Source organism: Alosa sapidissima, chromosome 12, assembly GCF_018492685.1.
Source record: "Alosa sapidissima isolate fAloSap1 chromosome 12, fAloSap1.pri, whole genome shotgun sequence".
NCBI lineage: Eukaryota > Metazoa > Chordata > Actinopteri > Clupeiformes > Clupeidae > Alosa > Alosa sapidissima.
Window position 1 is genome coordinate 9,640,175 of NC_055968.1, and position 24,534 is coordinate 9,664,708.

General features: G+C 41.0%; 2 protein-coding genes and 1 long non-coding RNA gene across 3 annotated transcripts; 1 reads left to right on the forward strand and 2 right to left on the reverse strand.

The window, feature by feature from the left end:
• Positions 1-4,113: 4,113 nt before the first annotated feature.
• LOC121677675 lies at positions 4,114-20,671 on the reverse strand. Its single transcript, XR_006021064.1, has 3 exons — positions 20,295-20,671; positions 4,573-4,613; positions 4,114-4,290 (listed from the first exon to the last, which is right to left on the reverse strand). It is a non-coding gene; the product is annotated as an uncharacterized LOC121677675 (long non-coding RNA).
• On the forward strand, positions 9,731-10,996 carry LOC121677669. Its single transcript, XM_042056566.1, has 2 exons — positions 9,731-10,522; positions 10,644-10,996. Exons 1-2 carry the CDS (start codon positions 9,907-9,909, stop codon positions 10,859-10,861), a joined length of 834 nt encoding a protein of 277 aa, XP_041912500.1. The 5' UTR covers positions 9,731-9,906; the 3' UTR covers positions 10,862-10,996.
• On the reverse strand, positions 10,975-13,894 carry LOC121677666. The gene is made up of 6 exons (XM_042056563.1): positions 13,674-13,894; positions 13,207-13,292; positions 12,731-12,853; positions 12,529-12,597; positions 12,108-12,204; positions 10,975-11,951 (listed from the first exon to the last, which is right to left on the reverse strand). Exons 1-6 carry the CDS (start codon positions 13,837-13,839, stop codon positions 10,990-10,992), a joined length of 1,503 nt encoding a protein of 500 aa, XP_041912497.1. The 5' UTR covers positions 13,840-13,894; the 3' UTR covers positions 10,975-10,989.
• Positions 20,672-24,534: the final 3,863 nt, after the last annotated feature.

Below are 24,534 nucleotides of genomic sequence, written 5' to 3' on the forward strand. Positions count from 1 at the left end.
GACATCGTCAAACTATAACCTCCGAAATGTCCAGCTACAAAGGGTGGGAAACTTAACTTCATGTCAGAGTTCAGCTTGATAGAATACTGTGGCGGTAGTGGGGTAGCGTAACGGTTGGGCGCCAGGTGGATTTATCCACCACCACTCAGACAGAGTGAAGATAAACTAAAGTTAAGAAATAATAACTAAAAGGCATTATAAAGCACCACAAAACGTTAAATTATTTTAACTCTAACTAAAAGACTTCAAGAAATGCAAACAGGTGTGTTCAAAAATGGAATATATTGTTCAGGACACACATGAACACCACACAAGCAAACAAATCACCACAACAGCAGTAGCAGTCCATTCAGCCTATTTTTAGGTCAGGCCACTAGGAGGCGGGAGGCGGTAGCCTCGACAAAAATGCAAAAAGGCAAGACGCAAAAAGGTCCAAAAACAAGAGGGAAAAGTATCTTCGGTTAAAAAAAGACCTCTTCGGCCTAAGGCCACAATAAATTCAAACAGTATGTAGCAGGTTAAACAAATTATGCTGCTATTACAAGCTACTCAAGTGCAGCACAAACAAGACCTTTTATTTAGGCTATAACTAATTGGCTACTATAACATAGCCGACTGCTTCAAAGCTCCCAGTGTGGATAAACCAATTAACAAAATAACATTAAATAGCAAAATCACTTAACAAAAAGAAGAGCTCTCCAACACTAGAGCACAAACGGGATTGCTTTCAGTTTACAGTTTAGATTAGATTACAATAAAGGCAGGCCGGCGCCGGAGGAAAGGAAAATGTAGAAATAAAAATATCCCTCCCCAGTAGCCTATGTAATCTATATTCAACTTAAAGTCGCACCGCTCACGACTAAACAAGAGCTCTTTTAAAGAGCACAGGACATCACAGAGAAGTGGGCCAGCTGCTACAACCTCGCTACTGTCGCGTGTCTCCTGCAAACAATGGTAAAACAGTTCTAATGCAAGGAGATCACGGAGCGAATGGAGTGCACACCAAAGGACCAAACAACTCGCACAAAACTACTAGCTTACCCACGTTGCGTGACTCCTGCAAACAATGATAAGACAGTTACAGCGCAAGGAGATCACGGAACGAATGGGGCAAGACAGGCCGACAGGCCAGGAACAACAACTTTGCTGCCGTGATAGCTTGCTGAACAATGATAAAACAGTTCGTTATTGCAAAGTGATCACGGAGCTCGGTTTGGGCTAGACCAAACACGCACAAAACTCTGAACAACTCGGTGGAGTTATCAACCTGCCGAACAATGGAAAGACAGTTCTTTGAGGCTAGGCAATACTCACGGAGCGTCCGAGACAAGGACCAAACCAGGCCGCTCTCACAAGGCAAAACACTCTACCTGTCGTCACGTTCAGCCTACGCAGGGAAACCCCAGTGAACCAAACACGCAGCAGACGAAACACCGGCAGAGGGAAACGAGATAGGCGGAGACAGCGTTACCTGGGCTGTTTTTATAGACGCTGACCATCTTCCGTATGTAGCTGCCATGTTTTCATTATATTACTTTATTATAGGGGGTCAGGTTTGATCGCCACAATATGAAACTCTTAAAAAAATGATACAGAATCTCTACTCTTCCATATGAGGCTTAGACACTCTACCTACCAATTTCTTTAAAACTGTTTTTCATCTTACAGTATACCGGCATATGTCCTTCACATTGTAAGTGTACATGTTTTCACACTGCAGCCTGACATTTTTCCAAGTCCTTGAAAACAGCTGTTGTAAAGCCCTTTCTCAAGAAGAATAACCTGGATGCCTCATGCTAAACAATTATAGGCCCATATCCAATCTACCTTTTATTGGCAAAATTATTGAAAAAGTAGTCTTTAATCAACTAACCACCTTTCTAACATCAATGGGTATTTTGATTTGCTTTTAGTCTGGTTTTCGGGCAAATCACAGCTCTGAAAGGTTTTAAATGACATTGGCCTCAATACAGATGCAGGCAAAACAACAGTCCTAGTGGTGTCATAATTGACAGTGATCTTAACTTTGACAGCCACATGAAAGTCATCACCAACTCAGCCTTTTATCACCTTAAAAACATTGCCAGACTTACAGATTTTATGACACAACGTAACATGGAAAACCTCATCCATGCTTTTATTTTCCAGTAGGGTTGACTACTAAAATGACTCCTTACAGGCCTTCCCAAAAAGACCACCAACAGTCATAAAGGATGTAGCTGCAAGGGTTCTCTCTCAAAAAAGATCTGACCATATCACCCCCATCCTATACTGGTTCCATGTAACTAACATAATTGATTTTAAGATAGGCTACTGTTGCTTGTTTTTGAATCACTTAATGGGTTGGGACCAAATAACTTGTCAGATATGATTGAACCATGTATTCCCCCCAGATCTCTCAGGAGAAAAAATAGCTCAAAATACACACTGTCAGAACCAAACATGGTGAAGCAGCATTTGCCTGCCATGCAATTCACCTCTAACCAACTTCCAGATAAACAAGACTTACAACAACACTGTTTATCCTTAATTATTTGTACGCAAGTGTTTTATGACTTTTGGCAGAATGGCAGAAGTGCCATTCGCCCTAGAGTTTATGTGCCATTGAAATTATAAGGTCAACATTTTAAGGTAAAAAAAAACTCTTTAGGAGGCCTTTAATCAGAGAGAAGAAATGCATTTCCATGTATAGTCGTCAGTACAATGATGAAGGGATCTTTGACGAGTCAAACACAACATGAGTGAAGTTGAGTGAATGATTAAAGTATGTACACAGACCTCTGTCTCTGAACAACATTTCATCATGGGGCAGAGTAGAGGGACATGAGCTTTTGCGGTGCTTCACTCTGCGTTTACTGATATATTTGATGAATAGGCCATGTCTGTTTCTTGATGTACAGTAGTATTTATCCAATAATGCTAGGTTCTTTGTTTCTGTTGGATGTCTGTTATTGTATGGTATTAAGGTGTTTTCCATATGTGAAGATGATTTTATTATTACTTCTTCATAACTTAAGTCACACTTTGGACACTTCATACTTAAGTCAGTCGAAAATCCCCTTGGCATAGTCCCCTTGGTAGTATCACAAATTAATTGTGTGAGAAGCAGTCACATGAGTGACAATTTGGTCAGTGACTCTTCTGCTTTTGATATTGATGTCTCCAAGGTCAAATCATTATTTAAACAAACCAAGGTTAGGAAAAGTCCTGGCCCTGATAACATCAGTGGTCGAATTCTCAAGTCTTGTGCTGGTCAGTTAAGTGAGATCTTCAAAGTGATTTTCATTCAATCTCTCCAGACTCAAACAGTGCCAAAGATTTGGAAACACTCTACAATCATTCCTGTGGCTAAGTGTAAGAACCCCAAGGTCTTAAATGACTTTCGACCTGTAGCTCTCACCTCATTGGCTAGCAGAGGTGTTGAGGATGCTATACTTACATTGTTAAATTCCCTTTATCAACATCTGGATACCTCAAAAACTCATGCTAGGCTCCTTTTTATCGACTTCTCTTCAACGTTTAATACCATTCAGCCCTACCTGTTGGCTGGGAAACTTCAGGCTCTTTTTAACTTGAGACCTAACTTAATTGGCTGGATACTGGACTTTCTGTCAAATAGGTCGCAGTGTGTTAAAGTTAATGGTGTCTTATCCTCAAAAGCCCTTTCTTCCAAAGGCTCTCAACAGGGTTGTGTTCTTTCACCATTGTTTTTTATTTTACACACAAATGACTGTAGGAGTAAGTATGAGAATAGGCACTGCATGGAATTTGCAGATGACACTGTTATAGTGAGCCTTCTGAACAAGGATGAGGTGGGGCATGGTCCTGTAGTTGATGATTTCGTTGCTTGGTGTGAACACTTTTATCTGTCTATCAATGTTTCCAAGACAAAGGATATGATTATTGATTTCCGTAGAACACAGCACAATGTTTCTCAAACTGTCATTCAGAACATGAATGTTGAGATGGTAGATGAATATAAATATTTAGGAACCATCATTGACAGCAAACTATCTTTTGAGAGTAACACAGATGCTGCATGTAAAAAGGCCCAACAGAGACTTTTCTTTTTGTGGAAAATGAAATCATTTAGTGTGTGCAGGACTCTGATGACTTTGTTTTACCGGTGTTTTATTGAATCAGTCTTGACTTTTTGTATTGTGGTGTGGTACAGTGGTCTTTCAATGACCAGCAAGCGTAAGCTAACAAAGCTGGTTAATGTAGTGTCTAGAGATTTTCCTTTCACACCAATCACATGTTGGGTAGACCATGGATGGGCTCCTCTTGAATCTGACAAGAAAGAAAGACATGTGTTGTATAAACATATTAGTGGTGTAAAAGTTGGTATGTGCTGTCCCTCACAGTTGTAATTCACATTGAATATTCAAATATTTTAAAAAGCTAGCTAGGCTACCCACAAAAAGAGAGCAAAAATCATTCATAATAATAAATAGTTTTATTAAACATTTAAAATGGTTTTATTTTTAAGCATTCAAGAATGGAATCTACTGTAAGTGAAAGATCTGCTAACTCCAACCTTGTGTTCAGACCAGAAGAGATAGGCCTACTCACCCATGTAAGGACTTTCATTCTCTTCTTCAACTAGTCTGATACTGTAAGAGAAGAGAACTTATTTATTGCTGAAGGAGAGAAGGAAGCAATTGCAGCCTTTTCCAAACATACCTATCACAGGTTTAGGTCTGGGTAGGCTACCGTTAGTGTAAACCTTAAAAAATGGTGGCATTTTGGTGGCAGCCGTGGCCTACTGGTTAGCGCTTCGGACTTGTAACCGTAGGCACGGCTGAAGTGCCCTTGAGCAAGGCACCAAACCCCTCTGCTCCCCAGCTCCTGCTCCCCAACCGCCGCTGTTGTTGCAGGCAGCTCACTGCGCCGGGATTCGTGTGTGCTACTATGGCAAGCCATTTTAACATTTACCTGCTAGACTGGATATGTAGGCCTATTGCAGATATCTGTAATTCAGTTTTGCCTAGTCAAAACGAACATTTTAGATATCCGCAACTACATTCTTCCTATCCATAATTGTCATTTCAGATATCCACAAAGACATTCTTCCTAGGACAAATGACGCCACATTTGCCATTCATTTCTATGGGATTTATCATTACGGATATCTACAATTCAGTTGCAGATATACACTATGTGAATTACGGATATCTACAATTCAGTTGCAGATATCCACTATGTGAATTACGGATATCTGCAATTGAATTGTAGATATCCGTAATTCCAGTTAGAGATATCTACAATTTAATTCTGACTAGCCATAAAGATATCTTTAATTCACCTCAATTCAAGATATCTACATGTTCCTTTTCAGATATCTTGAATTAACTTTTGACTAGGCAAAATGACATTGTAGATATCTTGAATTAGAGTTTTGACTAGGCGAAATGACGTTAGCGATATCTGTATTGCTATGCAAATTAGGCCCGCATCTCACTTTAGGCGGAGCAGAGCGTGTTGTTGTTCAAATCATTAAATCACATAGCACCTGTTAACTGTTAACTTTGTAATTCGCACTAATTAGCCCTCTGGCTGCTCTGACATGGTGCTAATTACAACCCGGTCTCACGGCTTATCGTGAAGTCATCACGAAAATGAATGTATTCAAACGTGCTGCGATCACGATAAAGGCCCTTATTTCGTGATAGGACAACGGTTCCCTGCTATATGTATTTTAATGGGCAGTGCGTAACACCGCCCCTATCGACGCTATCTGTGGTGACTGAGGGACAGATGTAGGAGATAAATTTGCGGCCTAAAAGAGATATTTTCACAGTCTTTGCATCAATTTAATGTGAATTTGCGTCGTAAAAATCTACCAGTGGTTTTGTACTTCGCCTCTGCAGCGGTTTTGGCCTGTTTTAAGCCATTTCTGCAGGCCTAGGCCTGCATGCAGATTGTGCCTTTAGTTGCCTTGTTGTATGACGCTTTTTTATTGTGAAAATAGGCCTACACATTTCCGCTATAAGTAAAATAATAATGGCTTGATTCCTTGTCGTTTTTGTTTGCTCAGCTTAGGGTTGAAACAGGTCGAAAAAGCCGTGAGACGGAGAAAAGTCGTGACCTGATAACGCTGGTTATGATGTCGCAACAGTGCATGTGATTTTCACTTCAGTTGTAGTCTATGAATGAATAAATGAGTGAATGTATGCAATAGGCCTATTAGAAAATCCTCATCGTTTGCAAAGGTGGGCATGACATGTTCGTTGCGTGATGGTGGTAACGTTAGCTATCACGAAAATTAATCTATTCTATCGTGATACCATCACGTTATTTCGCAGATTTTGCTGACTAAACGCTCACTAATCTTAAATAAACAACTGTATTTGCTTATTGTATTTACTTACTGTGTTAGACTGTTACATTCATTGGTGCGGTGACCTTCTTAGGGTACATTTTCGTGGGACAGAAACTCTTGTCTGAATCGACTTGAAAAAAAAAATATATATAGGCTATAAATCATTTTAGGCTACATTAAAATGACATTACAGGAGTTACAGGACTGCATATTTGTGTAGGCTTTAAACATGCCTTAATTTAGGAAGGATATTTTATAATTGTCGATAGTATTTAAATTTACAATGGCAAGTTTGCCTTTCTGTACTTGGTTGTGTCTCTAACGTTCTCATCCAACCAGCCATGTATAGCAACCGTCGCTATGGGTAAACAAAACCTCATGGTGCGTTCATGAGCAACTGGGAAGTGGGAGGTTAGGGGGTTGGTCCAATTTGTTTAGGCCTACTTATCTAATATTTTTTGTGTAGTTATGTTTTGTAACTGCAACTCAAACCAGCTGCAACTGCAAGGATATAAAATATTAAGACAGTACTTTTTCATTATGATTGATATTTTGGCGCAATTTTGTGCCACGCGTCACTGTGTGCGACGATCCCAGAAACCATTGCCCAGCGCGACTCCACGGTAAGTACAGCCAGTGAATGTCTAATAAGGGGAGAACTGCCACTCTCGGAAAAGGAGCTGTAGCCTTGTTGAGGTAAGACAATACCGAAATAAAGGTGCTTAAGAAACTCTTGGCCTTTTCTCATATAGCCTAGCCTACCCTACAAGAATAAAATAGGCCTACAAATCAATGAACTCTCTGGGCTTATTTTGTTCCAACAGTAGACCTAATGCAGAAACCTATAATGCCACAAGTCTGAGTGAATATGAACAAAATAATTGGCTAATAATTTGTGCATCGTTTTAGCAGCAAGGGCCAAATTATTATTTAACATTAAGGAAATCCCTTCATCAAAGGTAAGGCTACTCTACAGACTATCGTTGCTGTTTAGGAACGCTATAAGCAGAGAATGTCTAATAAGGGGAGAACTGCCACTCTCGGAAAACTTCCGGTTTCTGAACTGGTTGCAGTTCCTTCTGTTGTTCCACAAGAGGGCGCTCGTCCACGAGTGCAGAATGCATGGAGGTCTATGGAGCTGTACCCCTCAAAATCCACTTTTCTCGGGATATATATTTTTTTTCAAGTAATTTGAATATTGTATTCGAAAGGGGAGGCAAAGAAAATACACTTGGTTGAGTATTATATTTTTTAAAGTCACTTAATTGTTCTAAAAAGCCTTTCAAACGTGTCAGTGACGTCATTCATTAGCACAATGCTAGCGTGTTATGGGCAACAACGACCCAACCTGTAAGAAAGCAAAAGGACATAAGTACTCGTTCATTCATCTTTTGACCTATAACCCATGTTGAAGTTATACAAACTACAATCAAATCTGAGATTTGTCAACGACAACCAGGTGAAAGAGACAAATCTAGCCGTCTAGCTCCATTGACTCCCATTCATTCTGCACTCATGACGATCGCCCCCAGTGGAACTCTGGTGGAACTGCAACCAAAATTCGGTACAATGGGACTTAATACGGAGTGGTCAGGCTCTCCGTAGACGGGCTCTGGTACAGCAGTCAAATAAGCAAGAAAAATCAATAAGCATTTACATGTCCAAAATGACGAAGTTATGGGCAAAAAACTCTCCCAAACATGTCGTATTTGTTGATTTCTACCCCCACTGTAAGAGCTGTATTAGTAAGAGACTGAGATAACACAACTTTGTTGCATCAAAATGAAATGCAAAGTAGCTAGCCAGAGCCTTTGCTAGCTAGCTAATTCGGAGCTCTTGGTTTATTGATGTTGATTTGGACATATACTTTTGGCATTGCCAGATATTACATACATATATATATATATGTGTGTGTAACACATTTGCACCTCATTTCTGCGCCAGTGTTTAGGGCTCAACATGAACTCTTTGAAGTGGTTGCCAACTGGACAACCGATTGTAGCAGAATGAAGTGGTGCAGTGCCCACTTTTTATTCAAGCACAGGTGGCGGCATCGTGAGTGGCTCTCGGTAGCCAGATATGGGCCAATCAGTACAACAGTGCCTCTATTTAAATTCAAGGACCCTCATAGGGGATTATCACGCTTCCGGGTTTCACGGGCGGGATTTTTAAATTTTGTGCACGTCCACTTCCGGCGCAGTTCAACAATGGCTGAAACGAAGGCTAGATGTCATTGCTCTGTTCCACTTTGTACATCGAACAAACAACGCCAACCCTACTTAAGTTTCCATGGATTCCCGACTGAATTGAGTCTAAGGAAGAAGTGGATTAAAGCGGTTCGCCGGGATGAAGGGCCAAACTTTAAAATAAAACAAGGTAGCACGTTTGTTTGTAGCCGGCACTTTAGTGAATCAGACTACACTAACGCTACAGGTGCTATCAGGCTAGCGTTAGCTAACGAGGCTAACTTTACCAATCGGGGTCGCATCAAGCGTCTGAAAATCGGGTCTGTGCCCTCCCGTTTTCAGTGGAACAACTGGGGACTGCCAAGAAGGGAGTCCGCTTATAAAAGAGCATCAACTCGCTTAGGTCATGACGTTTGCCCTGCCCTTCCTCTGGAGCACCCCCTGCCATGTGAGGAAGAGGCTATGGAGGAGGTCGCAGCTTCGGTGGTGATGAAAGAACATGATTACGGCTCTGCTCTTAAACCAGGTATGTTAGTGTTTGCCGATGTTCTGAAATGTTGGCCTACCTCCTCATGATGACCTACCAGTACCCCATACTATGCTTAAACCACAGGTAGCACATCCTGTTAGGCAGTGGTGGAATGTAACTATGTACAAATACTTCGTTACTGTGTAACGTTACTTAAGTAAATGTTCCACGTATTTGTACGTACTCATGTTTTTACTAGAGTAAATATTTCTCTGCTTATTTGTACTTTTACTTAAGTACTGAGTTTCAGTACTTCCTCCACCACTGCTGTTAGGTAGGAAATGTCTATCAGAATGCCCTACTGCTCATTATATTTTGCTTAAACCGTAGATAGCACACCCTCACAGGTAAGAAATGTCTATCAGGATGTGCTACCTATGGTTTTAGCACAGAATGTGTTATTAGTAGGTCATACCGAGGAGGTAGGTCAACTTAGAACACTGGCACAAAATGTTTAGTGTTATTGATGTCCCAGCATTTGACCAATACTACAATTTGAAAAGCTTCATCACAAGTACAAACGTTGCATTTTATATCTTACTTGATTAAACGTAAAGGTGAATATTGAGCTATAAAATGCTATTTCATGTAACTTTAGAGGTCCAAACTACTTCCAATATGCAAGTCACAGACAATCTGTTTTCATTTTTCTCACATCTCATACAGGTGCACTGGATGCTGCTGCAGCACGCATACAGCAATTGGAAGACCAAGTCAAGGAGCTGACAACAGAGCTATCACAGCTGAAAGTGGGTCGAGTGCATTTTAACAGATTTGGTGTATCAGACAAGGACATCCTTTTTTACACAAGATTCACATCAAGAGATGTTTTTTGTGCCTTCTGGGAGGCTATTCAACCATCTGCCTCCATGGTGGTTTATTGGTCGAAAGCTCAGAAAAAGGGACAAACAGTTGCACCCATTTCTCCCAGTCCAACGCGTAGACTGCAACTAGTTGATGAGTTTTTTCTCTTCTGCTGCCGAGTTGCTGCAGGCCTGCAAGAGAAGGTGCTGGCTGACATGTTTCAGGTCAGTGTGTCCACTGTCTCCCGTGTTGTTATAACGTGGGCCAACTACCTTTACCTGCTCCTTGGCACCCTTCCCATCTGGATGAGTAAACAGCAAGTCAAGGACACCATGCCAAGCAAATTTGTGCAGTATTGTCCAGATGTTCGGGTTATCATCGACTGCACCGAGGTGCGATGCCAGAATCCATCATCCCTCACTCTCCAGTCAGAGGTTTTCTCATCGTACAAAAACACGACAACCTTTAAGGGATTAATTGGGATTGCCCCATGTAGTGCTGTGACTTTCGTATCAAGTCTCTTCACCGGCTCCATCTCTGACGTTCAGTTGACTGAACGAAGTGGACTGCTCGACTTACTGGAGCCAGGAGATGGCTGCATGGCAGACAAGGGTTTCACCATCACGAAGCTACTAGCTGATCGTGGGGCAACGCTGATTATACCACCCTTCAAGATGACAGGTAGGCATGAAAGGAATGAACATTTCAAATTAAAACAGATTAACACATTAAGACAAAAATGATAATCATTAAAATGTGCACACAAATGATAGAAATTAACTTATTTCATCTCTAACCACAGCGCAGTTCACCAAAGAGGATGCTCTAAAAACTCAAGCAATCGCCCGACTTCGAATCCTCGTGGAGAGAGCAATACGCAGAGTCAAGGAATACCGCATCTGGGAACACACTCTCCCTCTAACCTTGTCTGGGACAGTCAACCAGCTGTGGACTGTCTGTTGTGTGATGACCAACTTCCAGGGACCACTTGATTTAAAAGGCTACATCCCTGTTGAGTAGTGTTTCCCCCGATCCAAGTATTCAAAATAATGTAAATAAATATGTAATAATGTAAATAATGTAAATATGTAATACTGTAGTAAATAATGCGAAATACTCAGAAAAAGGGAATTAATAAAATCCTTTATTCATACAGTTAATTTCACTTTCTGCTGTAGATACACATTCATATATGTACCAAAGAAGTACAGGTCCACCTTCTTTTTCATGTATTTTATCATTTCATCATCCCTCCAGACTCTTTCGACTGTGAAGTCTCCCTCAGTGTCTGTTACAAAATCGCACCAACTCAATCCAGTTACAGCCAATTGACCTTGAACCTGCCAGTGGTATTTATGATTCTGCTTCAGTTTTGCCTGACCATTCACCATTTTTACATGTCCTGCCTCAGAAATGCTAGAGATGTCTGGGCATTTAACTTCAGCAAGCCCAAAACACGGAATGGCACTAGGGTCATATACCCTTGCATCGGGGCTAGCCCCGAGGTGAGGAGCGTCGGGATGGATAACAAATCCACAGCGTGAGACATTTACATTGAAATGTTTTGAATATTGTTCCAGCACTTGTGGCTCGCGTTCAAGGCCCCTCTTCATGGCGGGAGTTTGGCGTACTCCCTTAAGTATCCGCCCTGCCAGGGTCTGACCAGAAGACGGCCCTTTCACATGGCTAACCTCATAGAACCTACTAGCTGTTACTCTAGGTTTACGTAATGCTTGCCATAATGGGCACTCAGACTGCTCACGTGTCTGCTCCTCTCTCTCAGCTGCCACTTCGTGTGTCACAGTTAAGCTGTCCAAATGGAGAAACTGTTGGGAGTTTGGTTCAAAGTTCGGAAAGGTAGTGGAAAATGTTGACCCCTCTAAAGGTAGTTTAGGGAATTTTGGTGCATCTGGGTGTTGGACGTAATTTCCGTGTTTGACCACAGGAGGGCACTGGTAGGACAGGGGTGAACCTCGCGGCACAGGTCCGAACCTGGAGTCGACCATGGTGAGTTGAGACAAGCCATGCAGCACTGATGATATTAGTGGTTGCGGCCTGAGGCTTTTCAGTCCTTTTCCAAGAGACAAGACTTGCGGGTCAGGGAGGGATCCTAAAACGTAAAATTAAAAACAGTAAGTGTTAAATTATCCACACATCTGTTTTGGTTTCAATTCTGATGTCAAGAGTCTCTGGAGAATTGCTCACTGCAGTGTTCTATATCATACGGTAGCCAACAGTATGATATTAGTTACAGTATTAACATTACCTGTGTATGCTTGATAGAGTGTTGATTTGCATACACTCCTGGCGGATGGCTTTGGTTTCCTAACAACCAAGTCCTGAACCGGCTCTGCATGGATCCCCTGGGAATGATATTAACAAGTAGCCATAATTGTAATACTATCTTGCTTGTAATGGTGTAAACACGTAGCCATGCGGAGTGGCACCGCTTCCAATTCACTCCAATGTTAACCAATGTAGAGAGACGCACAGCGCATTGCATTAAATAGACTTCCTGTCCATTTTTCAGCTGCACCGTGTGCCGCCACGGTTTGCTCCGCGAACATTGTGTCCCAGGCGTAACTTTGGGACACACTGTTTGCGGAATGAGGGCACACGGGGCAGCTCACACCGCGGCTGAAAAATAGACTGGAAGTCTATTTAATATGGTGCGGCTACAATGTTACCTTTGTCCTTGGTCGATGCCATGTTTGCAGAGAGCTTGTGCAGGCCACAGGTGGTGGTACAGCTCTCACCTGCAGATCAAGAGATAGAAGAGCAAACCGGGATTGAGCATGTGCTTGTTAACAATCGAAGGTAGACCTCTAGAACCAGTGTCACTCCAATTAACCTGCCCATGTAAACGTCATCCCAGACCACAGCCCTCACCTGCAACATGCTGTAATGGGCACTCTGGAACAACAAGGCCACTAGATGATTGCAAAGAACCTTGCCTGCTGTACAGCTGCATGAGGTTTCCTGAAATTCGGCTGCATCAGCTTGAAAAACAATCTACATTACAGACACAACACTAATCGTTTTAGTTGATAACGTTAAACTAAAAGGAAAATCTTGTTGCAAATGATATAGAAATGTAAGGAAGAGCATTACAATTAACCAAAAATCCTAGGAAATCTGCAACCGTAGTAGAGTAGTTAACCCCTTACACCATTAACATGTTGGATTCAACAAACAGGATATTAAAGAATTTAAATGCAAAGTTACATTATGATGTTTGCATACCGTATGTATGTAACAAAGGTATAGCAATTTATTGCACATGGCTGTTGACTGACTTAATATAAACAGGCAACAGTGGAAGGGGTTAAACTTTTTGCCATTATGCCTTAGCTTCCTAAAATAACCTTCAAATAATGGGGCTGTTCTCGCTTCTTCATCGACCTGTAACACCTAGACCTGACAGCCACCTCCCTGTCAATGATGTTGGACACTGGTGGACAAAACTATAATTAATGCATACTGTGATTCAACATTACATAGATAAAGACAAAAAAACATCTCTCATGGTACCATCGTGATTTTTAACTTGTACTGTGTTTGTTGATGTACCAATGATTCTAGCAAGAGACACTTGTATGCTGACGTTAGCTAGCTGACACTGACAGAGGCTAAAGTTCTTCCTATCAGAATATAAATGAAATGGGTGCATTGACTCAGCCTCATTTAAAGCTGAATAATCTTACTTTAGTTGGGTTTAACGTATGTTAAACACCTTATAACCATACAAACATCTGAGCTGACGCCGAACTGACGTTAGCATAAGCTAACCTACCTAGCTAATGTAATGTTATGTTAGCTAGTAGCCACTCACCTTCATAGTCGTAGATGAAGTTCTCGAAAAAGAAACTGTATCCCTTGTCCACTTTGGAGCGGGCTGTGATGGAGTGTTGTTCAGTTAGCCGATGTACGTCAGAAAAAGTTATTTTAGGTAAATTTACCAGGGATGCAGTATAAGTAAACTTGCGCTCATCCATCATGGATACGCCAGAGTGATGAATAATTCACCGGAAGTGGCAGTGCACAAAAATCACGAATGCGGAAGTACATCGTATCAGCGTGATAATGGCTAATTGTGTTATGCCAGACGTCAAAGGCCCGCCCCTTTTTACCGCCCTGACAATTGCCATCGCCGCAGGTATGATCACGCTTCCTGTGCTATTTTACTGGTAAAGTCTTTTTATATTGTTACTCACACTTAGTGCTTTGTCGTAGAGTCTTTCCCTCCCTGTGCGGCATTGGCCTCCCGCTGGTTGGATGTGCGTCCAGTGCAGTCCCCAGGTATGTTATATCCATTTGTACGAAGTGAAGTACTCAAGTAGTTCCCGTTTTAAGTGAGTATTTTGTGTGTTCCAGGGATCACTATGTAGCAGGGGAGCGGCTGTCAATTGGCTACATTGATAAGAACTCTGCTGCTTTGCCTACGTAATTTTTAGCCTACGACTTCATGTGCCCGTCTAATCAGCACCACTGGTCCCGCGGTTAACGTGGCCTGCAGCTAGCTTGTCGTAGCCTACGCTAGTGGGACTACGCATAGAGGCCTTGGACTAGAAAGCCACTGGAACTCATTCGGGGGTGCTATAGCGCTCGTTAGGAAGGAATGGGTGCTTGACGAACGGACCCCATTTTATGGATAGTTTTTCTCTGTTCTGCGTTGCATCCTGTTATTGTCTGTGTTTGTAGCCTACGTTTGTCTGTCTGTTTCTTTGTTTCTTATACACTTGACTGGAGGCCGTTTCTCCTAGTGCTGTTGATCGCCAAAGTGTTGACCTTTGTTTTGTGATTTGTCTTTCTGTTTGCACTAATCGTTTTGTCCTCACTAAGGGGAGGCTGTGAAGCTGCGGATCCTTAGTGTGACTGTTTGTTTTATTGGTTGTTTGATTTACTTTGTTATTATGAGAGCTGTCTGTAATCCTTGTCCGTCCACCTCTGTTTAGGTGCTGAGAGCCGAAAGTGGGAGCAGTTCCTGGTGGTGATGGGTTCCCATCTTTGTGTGCTGTGACATTTGTCTCTCACTGAGTGTATCATTTCCGCGTGTGTGTGTGTGACCAAGCACGTGTGATTGGGTGCCTCCTTCGGATACTCGTTATTATCCACTGCCCTCCCACCAGTAAGCCTCAGCCCTCTTCCTGTTTTATGTGTATGTGAATTTACAGTGTAAAAATAAATAATAGTTTTTATGGAACCATGTCTCTGTCAGAGTGCCTTACTGGGTTAAGGATATTAATCTCTGAATTATATCTTTGGGTGAAAGTCCCATCGTGGCGTAGTCGGCTATTGTGTAAAATCTCTACCACTTGCCACACAGGCATGGGCTTTTGCTAAATGGTTGACATCCTGTTCATGTACTACTTAGTTAAACGCTTTAAGTCTGGAAAGGTAAAGTTTATACAAGTACTCTGATTAGCTTCTATGTTGTTCCTGTTCGTTCATCAATTTGAATCATCCAGACCAAAGGATGTGTTCAAAATATTATGATAGAACCCCTGCTCACACAATGACTTCATTTTAAAGTCATTTTGTATGCTATTGTGATTGCATGAATGAACAAGAGCAGCATTTACTTAATTTCTTAGCCTAGTATTCATATTCTAATATGTAGTTTGGTGATATATTCTATTTTTATTTGTTTTTCTCTTTCTCTGCAGCTTCCTTAGCCCTTGATCTTTTCAAATACTTATTAGTAGCATCTACATAACATAAAAATATAGTACTTGGTAGTAGCCTATAGTAGCTAGAATTAAATGTAAATGTCTCACTTTGGCCTATAGGACACTGACTGGATCTGCTCCTAGTTATTTTAACTCAAAAATCAAGGCGTATATCCCCAACCGCCCACTGCGGCCTTCTGATGAGCGTCTTTTATGTCGACCAGTCTTAAACACTAGGTCTAATTCAAGACTCTTTTCCTTAGTGGTTCCATGTTGGTGGAATGAGTTGCCCAGTGCTCTCCGTTCCTGTGGTAGTTTTGTGTCGTTTAAGAGGGGTCTAAAGACATTCCTGTTCAACATGCACTTAGTTCTTATGTGTTATGGTTTGTTAAATATTGTTTTATTTCCTTTAGGCTGTTGATTAATTTGACATTATTGTTTATTATTGATATTCTCCCTAATGTAGTCTTACCATGTTCTTGTTTTTTTTTATATTATTGATTGAATGGACATTATTGTTTATTATTGCTTTCCCCCCTCATTTTCATTGCTTATTTTATTAGGCTATTGATTGAATCGACATATTATGTTGTTTTTTGTATTTGTGTGTTGCTTTGGACAAAGGTGTCTGCAAAATCCCATAACCACAAAGACTTGTTTTAGAGCCATGTTTGTCTTGTATGTTGTTACTCTCTTTACTGTTGTATTGTGTTCTCTCTCTCTCTCTCTCTCTCCTGCTGTCTTAAACGTCCCACATACTCGACGCACCCGACCTGTAGCGCGACAATGTGACGTCACAGAAACCCCGTAACCATTTATACTCGCGTGTGGTGGTCGCGACACTAGTTACAATATTCTCCTGAACAGAGCTAGCCTCTGATGGTACTTCAGACTTTGGTTGCTACTATTCACAACTACCATCATCATTATTAGGGCTTTGACTTTTGCCCAAAAATCATATTCGAAGTTCGTTTGTTTATTAATATTAAAATTCGAATATGTATTAATAATATTTTAACCATTAAATGTCTTCAGTAAGACCGATATTGGTATCAAACTTAAGTTCTATTTGTTCTGTCCACCAGAGGGCAGTGTATCAGTCAATGTCAATAGACTACGTGCATGAAAGGCTGAGTATTTATGCGTGTGTCAAAATTGTTATTATTGAGCATAGGGCTGGGCAATAAAACGATAGCGATATGTATCGCACATGTAATCGATATCAATAAAAAATACGTTCGATAGAACATTCATAATTAAAAGCAACACACACCTCCTGCCTATGTTGTCCATAAATAAAATAGGCTAAATATATCTTGCATTGTAGTATGCCAAACTCTACCAGAGTAGGCGGTAGAAGTAGGCCTAACGTTACCTCAACACAGACTCTCCTTGCCCCGTGCACTCACTCTCTCTCTCTCTCTCTCTCTCTCCCTCTCAACAGGCGCATCCCTCCTCAGCATGCACATGTAATCCAAACATTAATCTTGCAAGACGACTGGCTAAATTGCTATTAAATCCGGTTAGCATCATTAGCACACTGCACGAATTTGTTCAAAACTACTGCATTCAAATTGACTGCTAAATTCTAATCATCTCAATCCCAATGCAAATGGAAAAGTATTTTCCAAGACTCAAACGGGCCTGTCCCAAGGAGAAAAAGTATTCAATTGAAACTTAAACACACGTGGGGAAACTGAACAGTCTAACCATAGACTATGATAAACTAGCAAATTAAGCTAACGTTACTTTGTTTACAATATTTCCAGGCTTCAACCAGTGCTGCTTTTCATTCAGACTTATCTGCACATTTATTTATTTGAGTGTTTTTAATGATTGTGTTGCCATTTCTTTTCCCTGTTTGCTTTGATTGAAAACTAAGGTGATTAAAATCAGAGGAAGGTTAAGTTTAAAATAAAAATGTCTATGTGGGAGCTGAGCTCACTAAGCGCGAACCAGCCAGGATGCTAACCTACAGGAGCCCAGATGGCCAATAATAGCCTTGCTAATGAGCTCGCGATTTCACTTCAGAAGGCGTGAAAAAACCTCGGAATCTGAATTGAAAACAACGTTTAGGCTACAACCAAATACATTTACAAAAATATATTTCCATAGGCTACAGGTTCGAATATTAAGAGATCCCTAAAATTTGTTCGAATATCTTTCATTTTTAAAATAATCGAATTATATTCGAATAACGAAGTTCGGAGTCAAAGCCCTAATCATTATCATCTAGTTTCCAAGGTGTGTGCACAGGTAGATAGATAGATAGATAGATAGATAGATGGATATATAGATAGATATCTTAGTCATCCCGAGGGAAATTTTAATAATTTAAACGGTGTAGTTAGCTGGCTAGCTAGCTAGCAGCTGGCTGAGTTTGTGTAATTTCCTGAAGTGGAAAGAGATTTTGTTCAGGCCTTAATAGATATCCTTTGTTTGAAAATAAATCGTTTCTATTACAGTATTTCCTCTTAATTCCATGTGTTGCAACTCTCACTAGTAACTTTGTTAACTTATCCAGCAAACTATTAAAAATTCACGACTGCAACTCTCACTTGCCCTCGAACTAGTCCATCTTCCTGTTTCCGCCTTGTCGCGCTCGTCTGAAAAAAAATGAGTGGTGCGCTACCTCGCGCTACCTGGCTTCAACCCTGGCGCGCCAGCAAGATTTACGTAATTTTGACGTCACGTTGTCGCGCTACCGGTCGGGTGCGTCAGGTATGTAGAAGCCCTTACTCTCTCTCTCACCCCCCTCTCTCCCTCCCTCCCTTCCCCCCTCCTCTCTGTCTTGTCTTTTGTCTGTCCCTGTGTGTTTGTAATGTGTTTATATTGTGTGCCATGTCTGGTGGACTGTCTCCTGAAGGTGCAGTGCAGTCCAGTGTCATCGCAGGACAGTCCATAGTTGTGGTTACAATGAATGGTAAGAAGAACACTGTAGAAGTGGCTGCAGAATTTCATCCACAGCTGTTTGCTGATCACACCCCATATCTACAGTACTCCCTCTCACTTTCTGTCCCAACTATGCACATATATAAATCATGATTATGTTACATTCATACATGTTACATTGTGGAACACATCCAGAAGTTTTATTTATCATAGCTGGAAATCCAGAGGTGTCAATAGGTTGTGTGTTGATTAGATTGGCTGGGCCCACCTATGAACCATTGTTTGAATAGAGATAGTTAATTTGCCTGACAAAAGTGTGACTTCCAATGAGTGCCTTACAAAAATGTTTGTAGGAATGTCCTCCTGATCCATCCTTAAGTCAAAGGTTCCCATATCAGTGTCCCTCAGTCACCACAGATGGCGCCGATAGGGGCGGTGTTACGCACTGCCCATTAAAATACATATAGCAGGGAACCCTTGTCCTATCACGAAAGAAGGGCCTTTATCGTGATCGCAGCACGTTTGAATACATTCATTTTCGTGATGACTTCACGATAAGCCGTGAGACCGGGTTGCAACTAGCACCATGTCAGAGCAGCCAGAGGGCGAAGGAGTTTTTAATCGTCTTTTTAATGCTGCAGCCTATGCAAGACAGGAGCTGGCAGCAAGAATTGATGATTCAATGTTGCTTTGATTTTTTCAATTACAGCCAAGTAAGTTTCCTGTAGATGGTGCTGGTGCATTTAGTAGCCTAGGCCTACTAATTTATGTAGGCTACGAAACAGAGATCAAGCCAGTTGATAACGTGAGAGTCCAATAAACCACACGGTGTCCCTGAGTTTTAGTTATTTTAGATGTCAACGAGACATTACAGCCATGACTGCTTCTTCTTCTTCTTCCATTCATAGAAATAAGGAAATAAGCCCACTTCTTCTTCGATTATGTTGGGGAGGGGAAATTAGCCTACGGACAGATAATGTCAAATAAGTAGACGGGCTCTGCTACGGATCTAAAGAGCAACGTCTTGCACAATAATTTGCACTAGTCATAATGACATTTGAGATCTTCACCTTTCATTCTGCCTAGTCAAAACTGAATTAAAGATATCTGCAATTGTCATTTAAGATGTGTGACGAGTTGAATGTTGTTTTCAATGATGTGATGACAGATATCTGTTATTCAGTTTTGCCTAGTCAAAACTAAATTACAGATATCTCTATCTGACGTTTTGACTAGTCACAATTACGTTCCATTACGACAATTCCAACTATCCAAAATGTAATTGCGACTAGTTAGAAAGACGTTGTTGATATCTACAATGTTAATTCCGGATAGTCAAACTTAGCGGGTAAATGTTAAAATGGCTTGCCATAGTGCTTCACCTCATTGTGTGCTGAGTGTGTTTCACTAATTCACGGATTGGGATAAATGCAGAGACCAAATTTCCCTCACCGGATCAAAAGAATAGGCTATATATAGGCTACTTATATACTTAAAATCCACGAGAGGGTGCTCTTCGTGTAGCAGGATAATGACGTCATAAACAAACAACTTTCCTTGCTTTCGAACCTCTATTAGGCCTAATATTTAAGAATTATAAGTCCTGTCTGTTTTCCCCTTTTGATTACTTTCTGTGTTTATGGGCATGTTCGTCATGTTATGTCATATTCAACTTTTTCACGGCATAAGCATGATATACTTTTTCAAGAGCGTTTTACAATGTCTTTTCTATACAAATGGGCCGAACATTAGCCTATACATTTACAATCAGTCGTGTAGCATAGCCTATTATTAGGAAATAGATGCGGGAGAGTTACTTAGGCTATCGCAAACATTAATTTCACATAATGCACATAACGGTGGAAATGCCCCTGGGTGTCAACTATACAGACCTTGGCAAACTCCAAACACGTCCACTCTAAACGAGTGGAAGGGCGGGTACACGCACTTGAGCCCCTGGTCGCATATCCCGCGCAGATCCAATTGGCCGCCACAGTCCTCTCCCTTCACCTTGGCGCAAACATTGCAGCACCCGCAAATACTACGCACCAGCCCCCCTTTGCAATCCTCTGGATCCTTGCATGTCACTTTATGACAAGGAATGCATAACAGAGTCTGGCAGGTTGTCACAAAAAGGATAATAATTTGGAGGATGAGAATGTATTTCGCAAAAAGATGCATGCTGGAGGAGGCCGGAGCAAGCTGTTATAATCCCGGAGATCCAATTTTGTTTTCCGACACAACTTGAACTTCAAAATGCGTGTGTCTCTCTCCCTGTCTATCCGTTTAAATGCAATATGATTGCACAATCCGTCCCTGCCCCCGCCCCGCCTCGCCCCCACCACTTCAGTATTGTCTTGCTTAGTAGAGGAAAAGCCTTTAAGAGTTTAGAGGTAGGCTATAGCCTACTCAAAACAAACATGTTTTTACATTCTTGTCTATTTTATGAAATAAGGTGCTCTATAAAATATTGGTAACACCCACTTTCTATAAATCAACCAGTAGGCCTATGCATAAGCCATTATAAACACATTAATAAAGATGTATATGGCATTCATTAAGCCTGACATGATAGGTCACACATCATGGACGTTGTTAGGCCTATTTTTTATTTTATTTATTTATTTATTTATTTGTTGGGGGGGGGGGGGGTGAAAATTAACGTTGGACATACATGACACCCATTACTCTTAGTGGTATATCTCACGAACTCAACGCATGGTAAATCATATACATGCTATCAGAATAAACAGCAGACCTTACCGGACACAACGATATGAAGCATTCTTCTGTACAGTAGCCTTAAGCCGTTTCCGATTTTTGAAATTGCAGCAACCTTCTACATGGTATGACTTTGGGCTGAAATTCTAATGTAGCCTAATAGCAGCCCAAAATAATGAACTTGGTTTCCATATCAAAGAATCAAAAGTTGATCATGGCATGCACAAATCAGCTTTTGAATATATATTTCAACCATCATGCTTTAGGTGACATGAATGCAACAATCACATACAGACATAACTTATTTTTCCTTGACATAAAGGCTGACATAAGATATATGCACATCATACTTTCCCAGATATGGGTAGCCTATATTGTCTTGAAAACGATATAGCCTAACATAATAGATGGCCCTTACAATGACCCTAATAGTAAAATTACACTGAAAATAGGCTTCAAATGACTAATATATGACTTATCTGGTTAAAACGTGTCATAGCTTAGTCAAGGGTGCAATTATTTTGGTTTCAATATTGTTTGATGATTGTTTGATTATTGAATGATCACATAAGTTGACAGTAGTTTGTAGTAGCTTTAGTTAAGCACTACCCTAGTTCAACTTAAAGAGAGCACTAATCCAATGCTACTGGAGAGAAAGGGCGGAGAGAGAAGGCAGCGCGTAATTTCTCAATCTGTACATCTGCTTTGTGTTCAATAGTAGCCTATTCTGCAATTTACACATGGATTCCAGTAAGCGATGGCTAAAGAGATGATTATTGTGTAAGTCACGTCAGTGTTCTGTAATCAGGTTTCACTTCACTTAACTGAGATCATCTCACCTTTGCACTCCCTTTCTCTGTCAGATATGTAACCGCATACAATTTTCCACTCTGTAACAAGTAGGGATGTAACAATGCACCGTGAATTGGCTAAAAATCGGTACAGACCAGGGATGAAAATTAAATATTTTGTCCACCTGCCACTGTGGCTGGTGGATTCCAAAAATCTACCAGCCAGTCAACATGTTTACCAGCCACTAGAGATACGGTATGAAAATATGATATGATTATAGTAACCAAAATGATCACGGTTGTCAGCATTATTGCGATACAATTAAAATGTGCTGAATTTTTCTCTAAACCTACCACCAATGTTGGACAGAACTCATAATTGGCCTGTCCTCCATGCACAGTAGCAACAAAACTAAAGGTCAACAGCATTCATATGCCATAGTGTCTTGTCTTAAAAGTGGTGTGGCTCCGTGTGAGTTTTGGAGCATCCTATAATCCAACTATCCAACTTGATCAGTTATCTACAGTAGGTGAGATTTTTAACATTTACCTTGTATTTGGCATTTTATGAAATCAGCCCAATGTTGGAGACCATGTAGATTTGCTACAATTTCAAAGTCAGATTACTCTGGAACGGCTAATTGTTCAGGGGAATGCTTTACACCTTTGTGTTCAGTAAGGTCTGCTGTTTATTCTGCTATATGGTTGTAATGTGTTAAGAGAAGAGTTTGTGGGATATTCCACCACGATGAATGAGTATGGAGATGTGCGTCCGTCTGTCTGCCTCATAGGTGTAAATCCTCCATCTTTCATCTTAATCAGTGTTCCAAGTGCGGTCTGGGGACCACTGGTGGCCTGCAAGCTATTCCAAGTGGTCCGCGAGTAGACGTGGTAAAACATAATATAGATGAGTTGTTTGCAATATCGAACCAACTTGTATGTAAATCCAAACAGTTCTATAACATTGCCTATGCCTATATATATATATATATATATATATATATATATATATATATATATATATATATATATATATATGCAAGCATACTTTCCCAGATATGGGTAGCCCCCCCCCCCCCCCCCCCCCCCCCCCCCGTCTTTCAATCCGACGTCCCTGTCACACATACAGTACTTACATGCTAAATTACACACACTTATGTGCACAGAGCACACACACCCATATGGAGAACATGCACACAGACACAGCATAGCACACAGATATACCACGAGCACACATGCACACACACTATGTGTGTCTCATACTCTCATATTCCATCACAACCTACTAGCTATCGTAAATGAATCATGATTCCTGCATAGCAACCTTGGAAGTAAAGTCCAATAGTGTGAATTCTCTCCAGTGTACTGCTGTGCACTCTCCCTCTTTCTGTCTCTGTAATAGACTAATTCCATCTCCTCCTGATGAGAGCCTCTCTGAAGACTATTTTGCCGCCTTTTAAGGCCTAAGTGTTTTCCAAACGCACAAGTTCTCCTCGGTGATAGTTAAAAGTGTGAGAGATCTGTTAAGCATGTTTTAATGAGCTCTCCAGGGAAACAGAGTCCTTCTGAGGAAGGAACTACTTTCGCAATCATCTGCAGAGCAACCAACCCGTGCAAGACAACCCACTTGGTTTCTTCATCTTGTGAACATGAGATGTGTGTGTGTGTGTGTGTGTGTGTGCGTGCGTGTGTGTGCATGGGCGTCGGAGCCATTATGTGACGGTGGGACGTGTCCCACACACTTTTTATAACTGTTAGTTTGGACCCCCCTTTTTTTGTCAGGCGAAATATTAGTGCTGTTTTAAAACTGTTCATATCATAGCTCCGACGACCATGTCAAATCCATTCCACTTCATTACAAATGCTAAAATGACTCCATCTCACTCTCAGGTTTTCATTGCTACCTGCTTCACTCAACACGGATTTATGCACACACACACACACACGAGCGGTGGTCAAATTGTAGCTACTCAGGTTGGAATATTACATACAGCTCAAAACACTTTGCCTTCTCGTTTTGATTACAGGGGCACTACACAATGCTAGGTAACGTTAAAACTGTATTTAAATTAATAAAACACTGCTAACATTATTGAACAGTTTTTGTGAGTGCTACTTTTTGTTAATATTTGTGTAACTGCGAGTAAGGGGCTACGACCGCACTACCTAGACCAAAACGTTAACGTCTCTCAAAGCTCCCGATTAGCCTCTCCGGGCCTGCATTCAAAACATTAAATAAATTCATTTAACAGATATTTCAACTGCATGCAAGGTTAACTACAGTATGCATATATCATGAGGTTATTAAAGCTGGTTCCGAATTAGTCATTGAGTCAATAGTTTTACTTTGTTAGAAGTAGGCACAACCTGTTAAAATGTACCAAAATTCAGGAAATATCGACTAGTTCACACATTTTTTTATGGGGGAGGACCCCCAGACCCCCTGTAAGTGTCCCACCCACTTTGAAAAACCCTCCGACGCCTGTGTGTGTGTGTGTGTGTGTGTGCAGAGAGGAAAGCTGTAAATAGATGGGTCTACATGGTCTACATGTGCCAGTGTACATGTATCCAAATGTATGCATTCATAGAACTTGAAACAAGTGGAGAAGTAGTTTTCATT

Excerpts from the sequence above, each read along its gene's own strand:
- LOC121677669 (XM_042056566.1), top strand. The coding sequence starts at position 9,907 with ATGGTGGTTTATTGGTCGAAAGCTCAGAAAAAGGGACAAACAGTTGCA. Across the intron at positions 10,523-10,643 it reads ACCACCCTTCAAGATGACAG|CGCAGTTCACCAAAGAGGAT; the intron begins GTAGGCATGAAA and ends CTCTAACCACAG.
- LOC121677666 (XM_042056563.1), bottom strand. The coding sequence starts at position 13,839 with ATGATGGATGAGCGCAAGTTTACTTATACTGCATCCCTGGTAAATTTA. Across the intron at positions 13,293-13,673 it reads CTTCATCTACGACTATGAAG|TGTCCAACATCATTGACAGG; the intron begins GTGAGTGGCTAC and ends TTTGTCCACCAG. Across the intron at positions 12,854-13,206 it reads AACAGCCCCATTATTTGAAG|ATTGTTTTTCAAGCTGATGC; the intron begins GTTATTTTAGGA and ends TCTGTAATGTAG.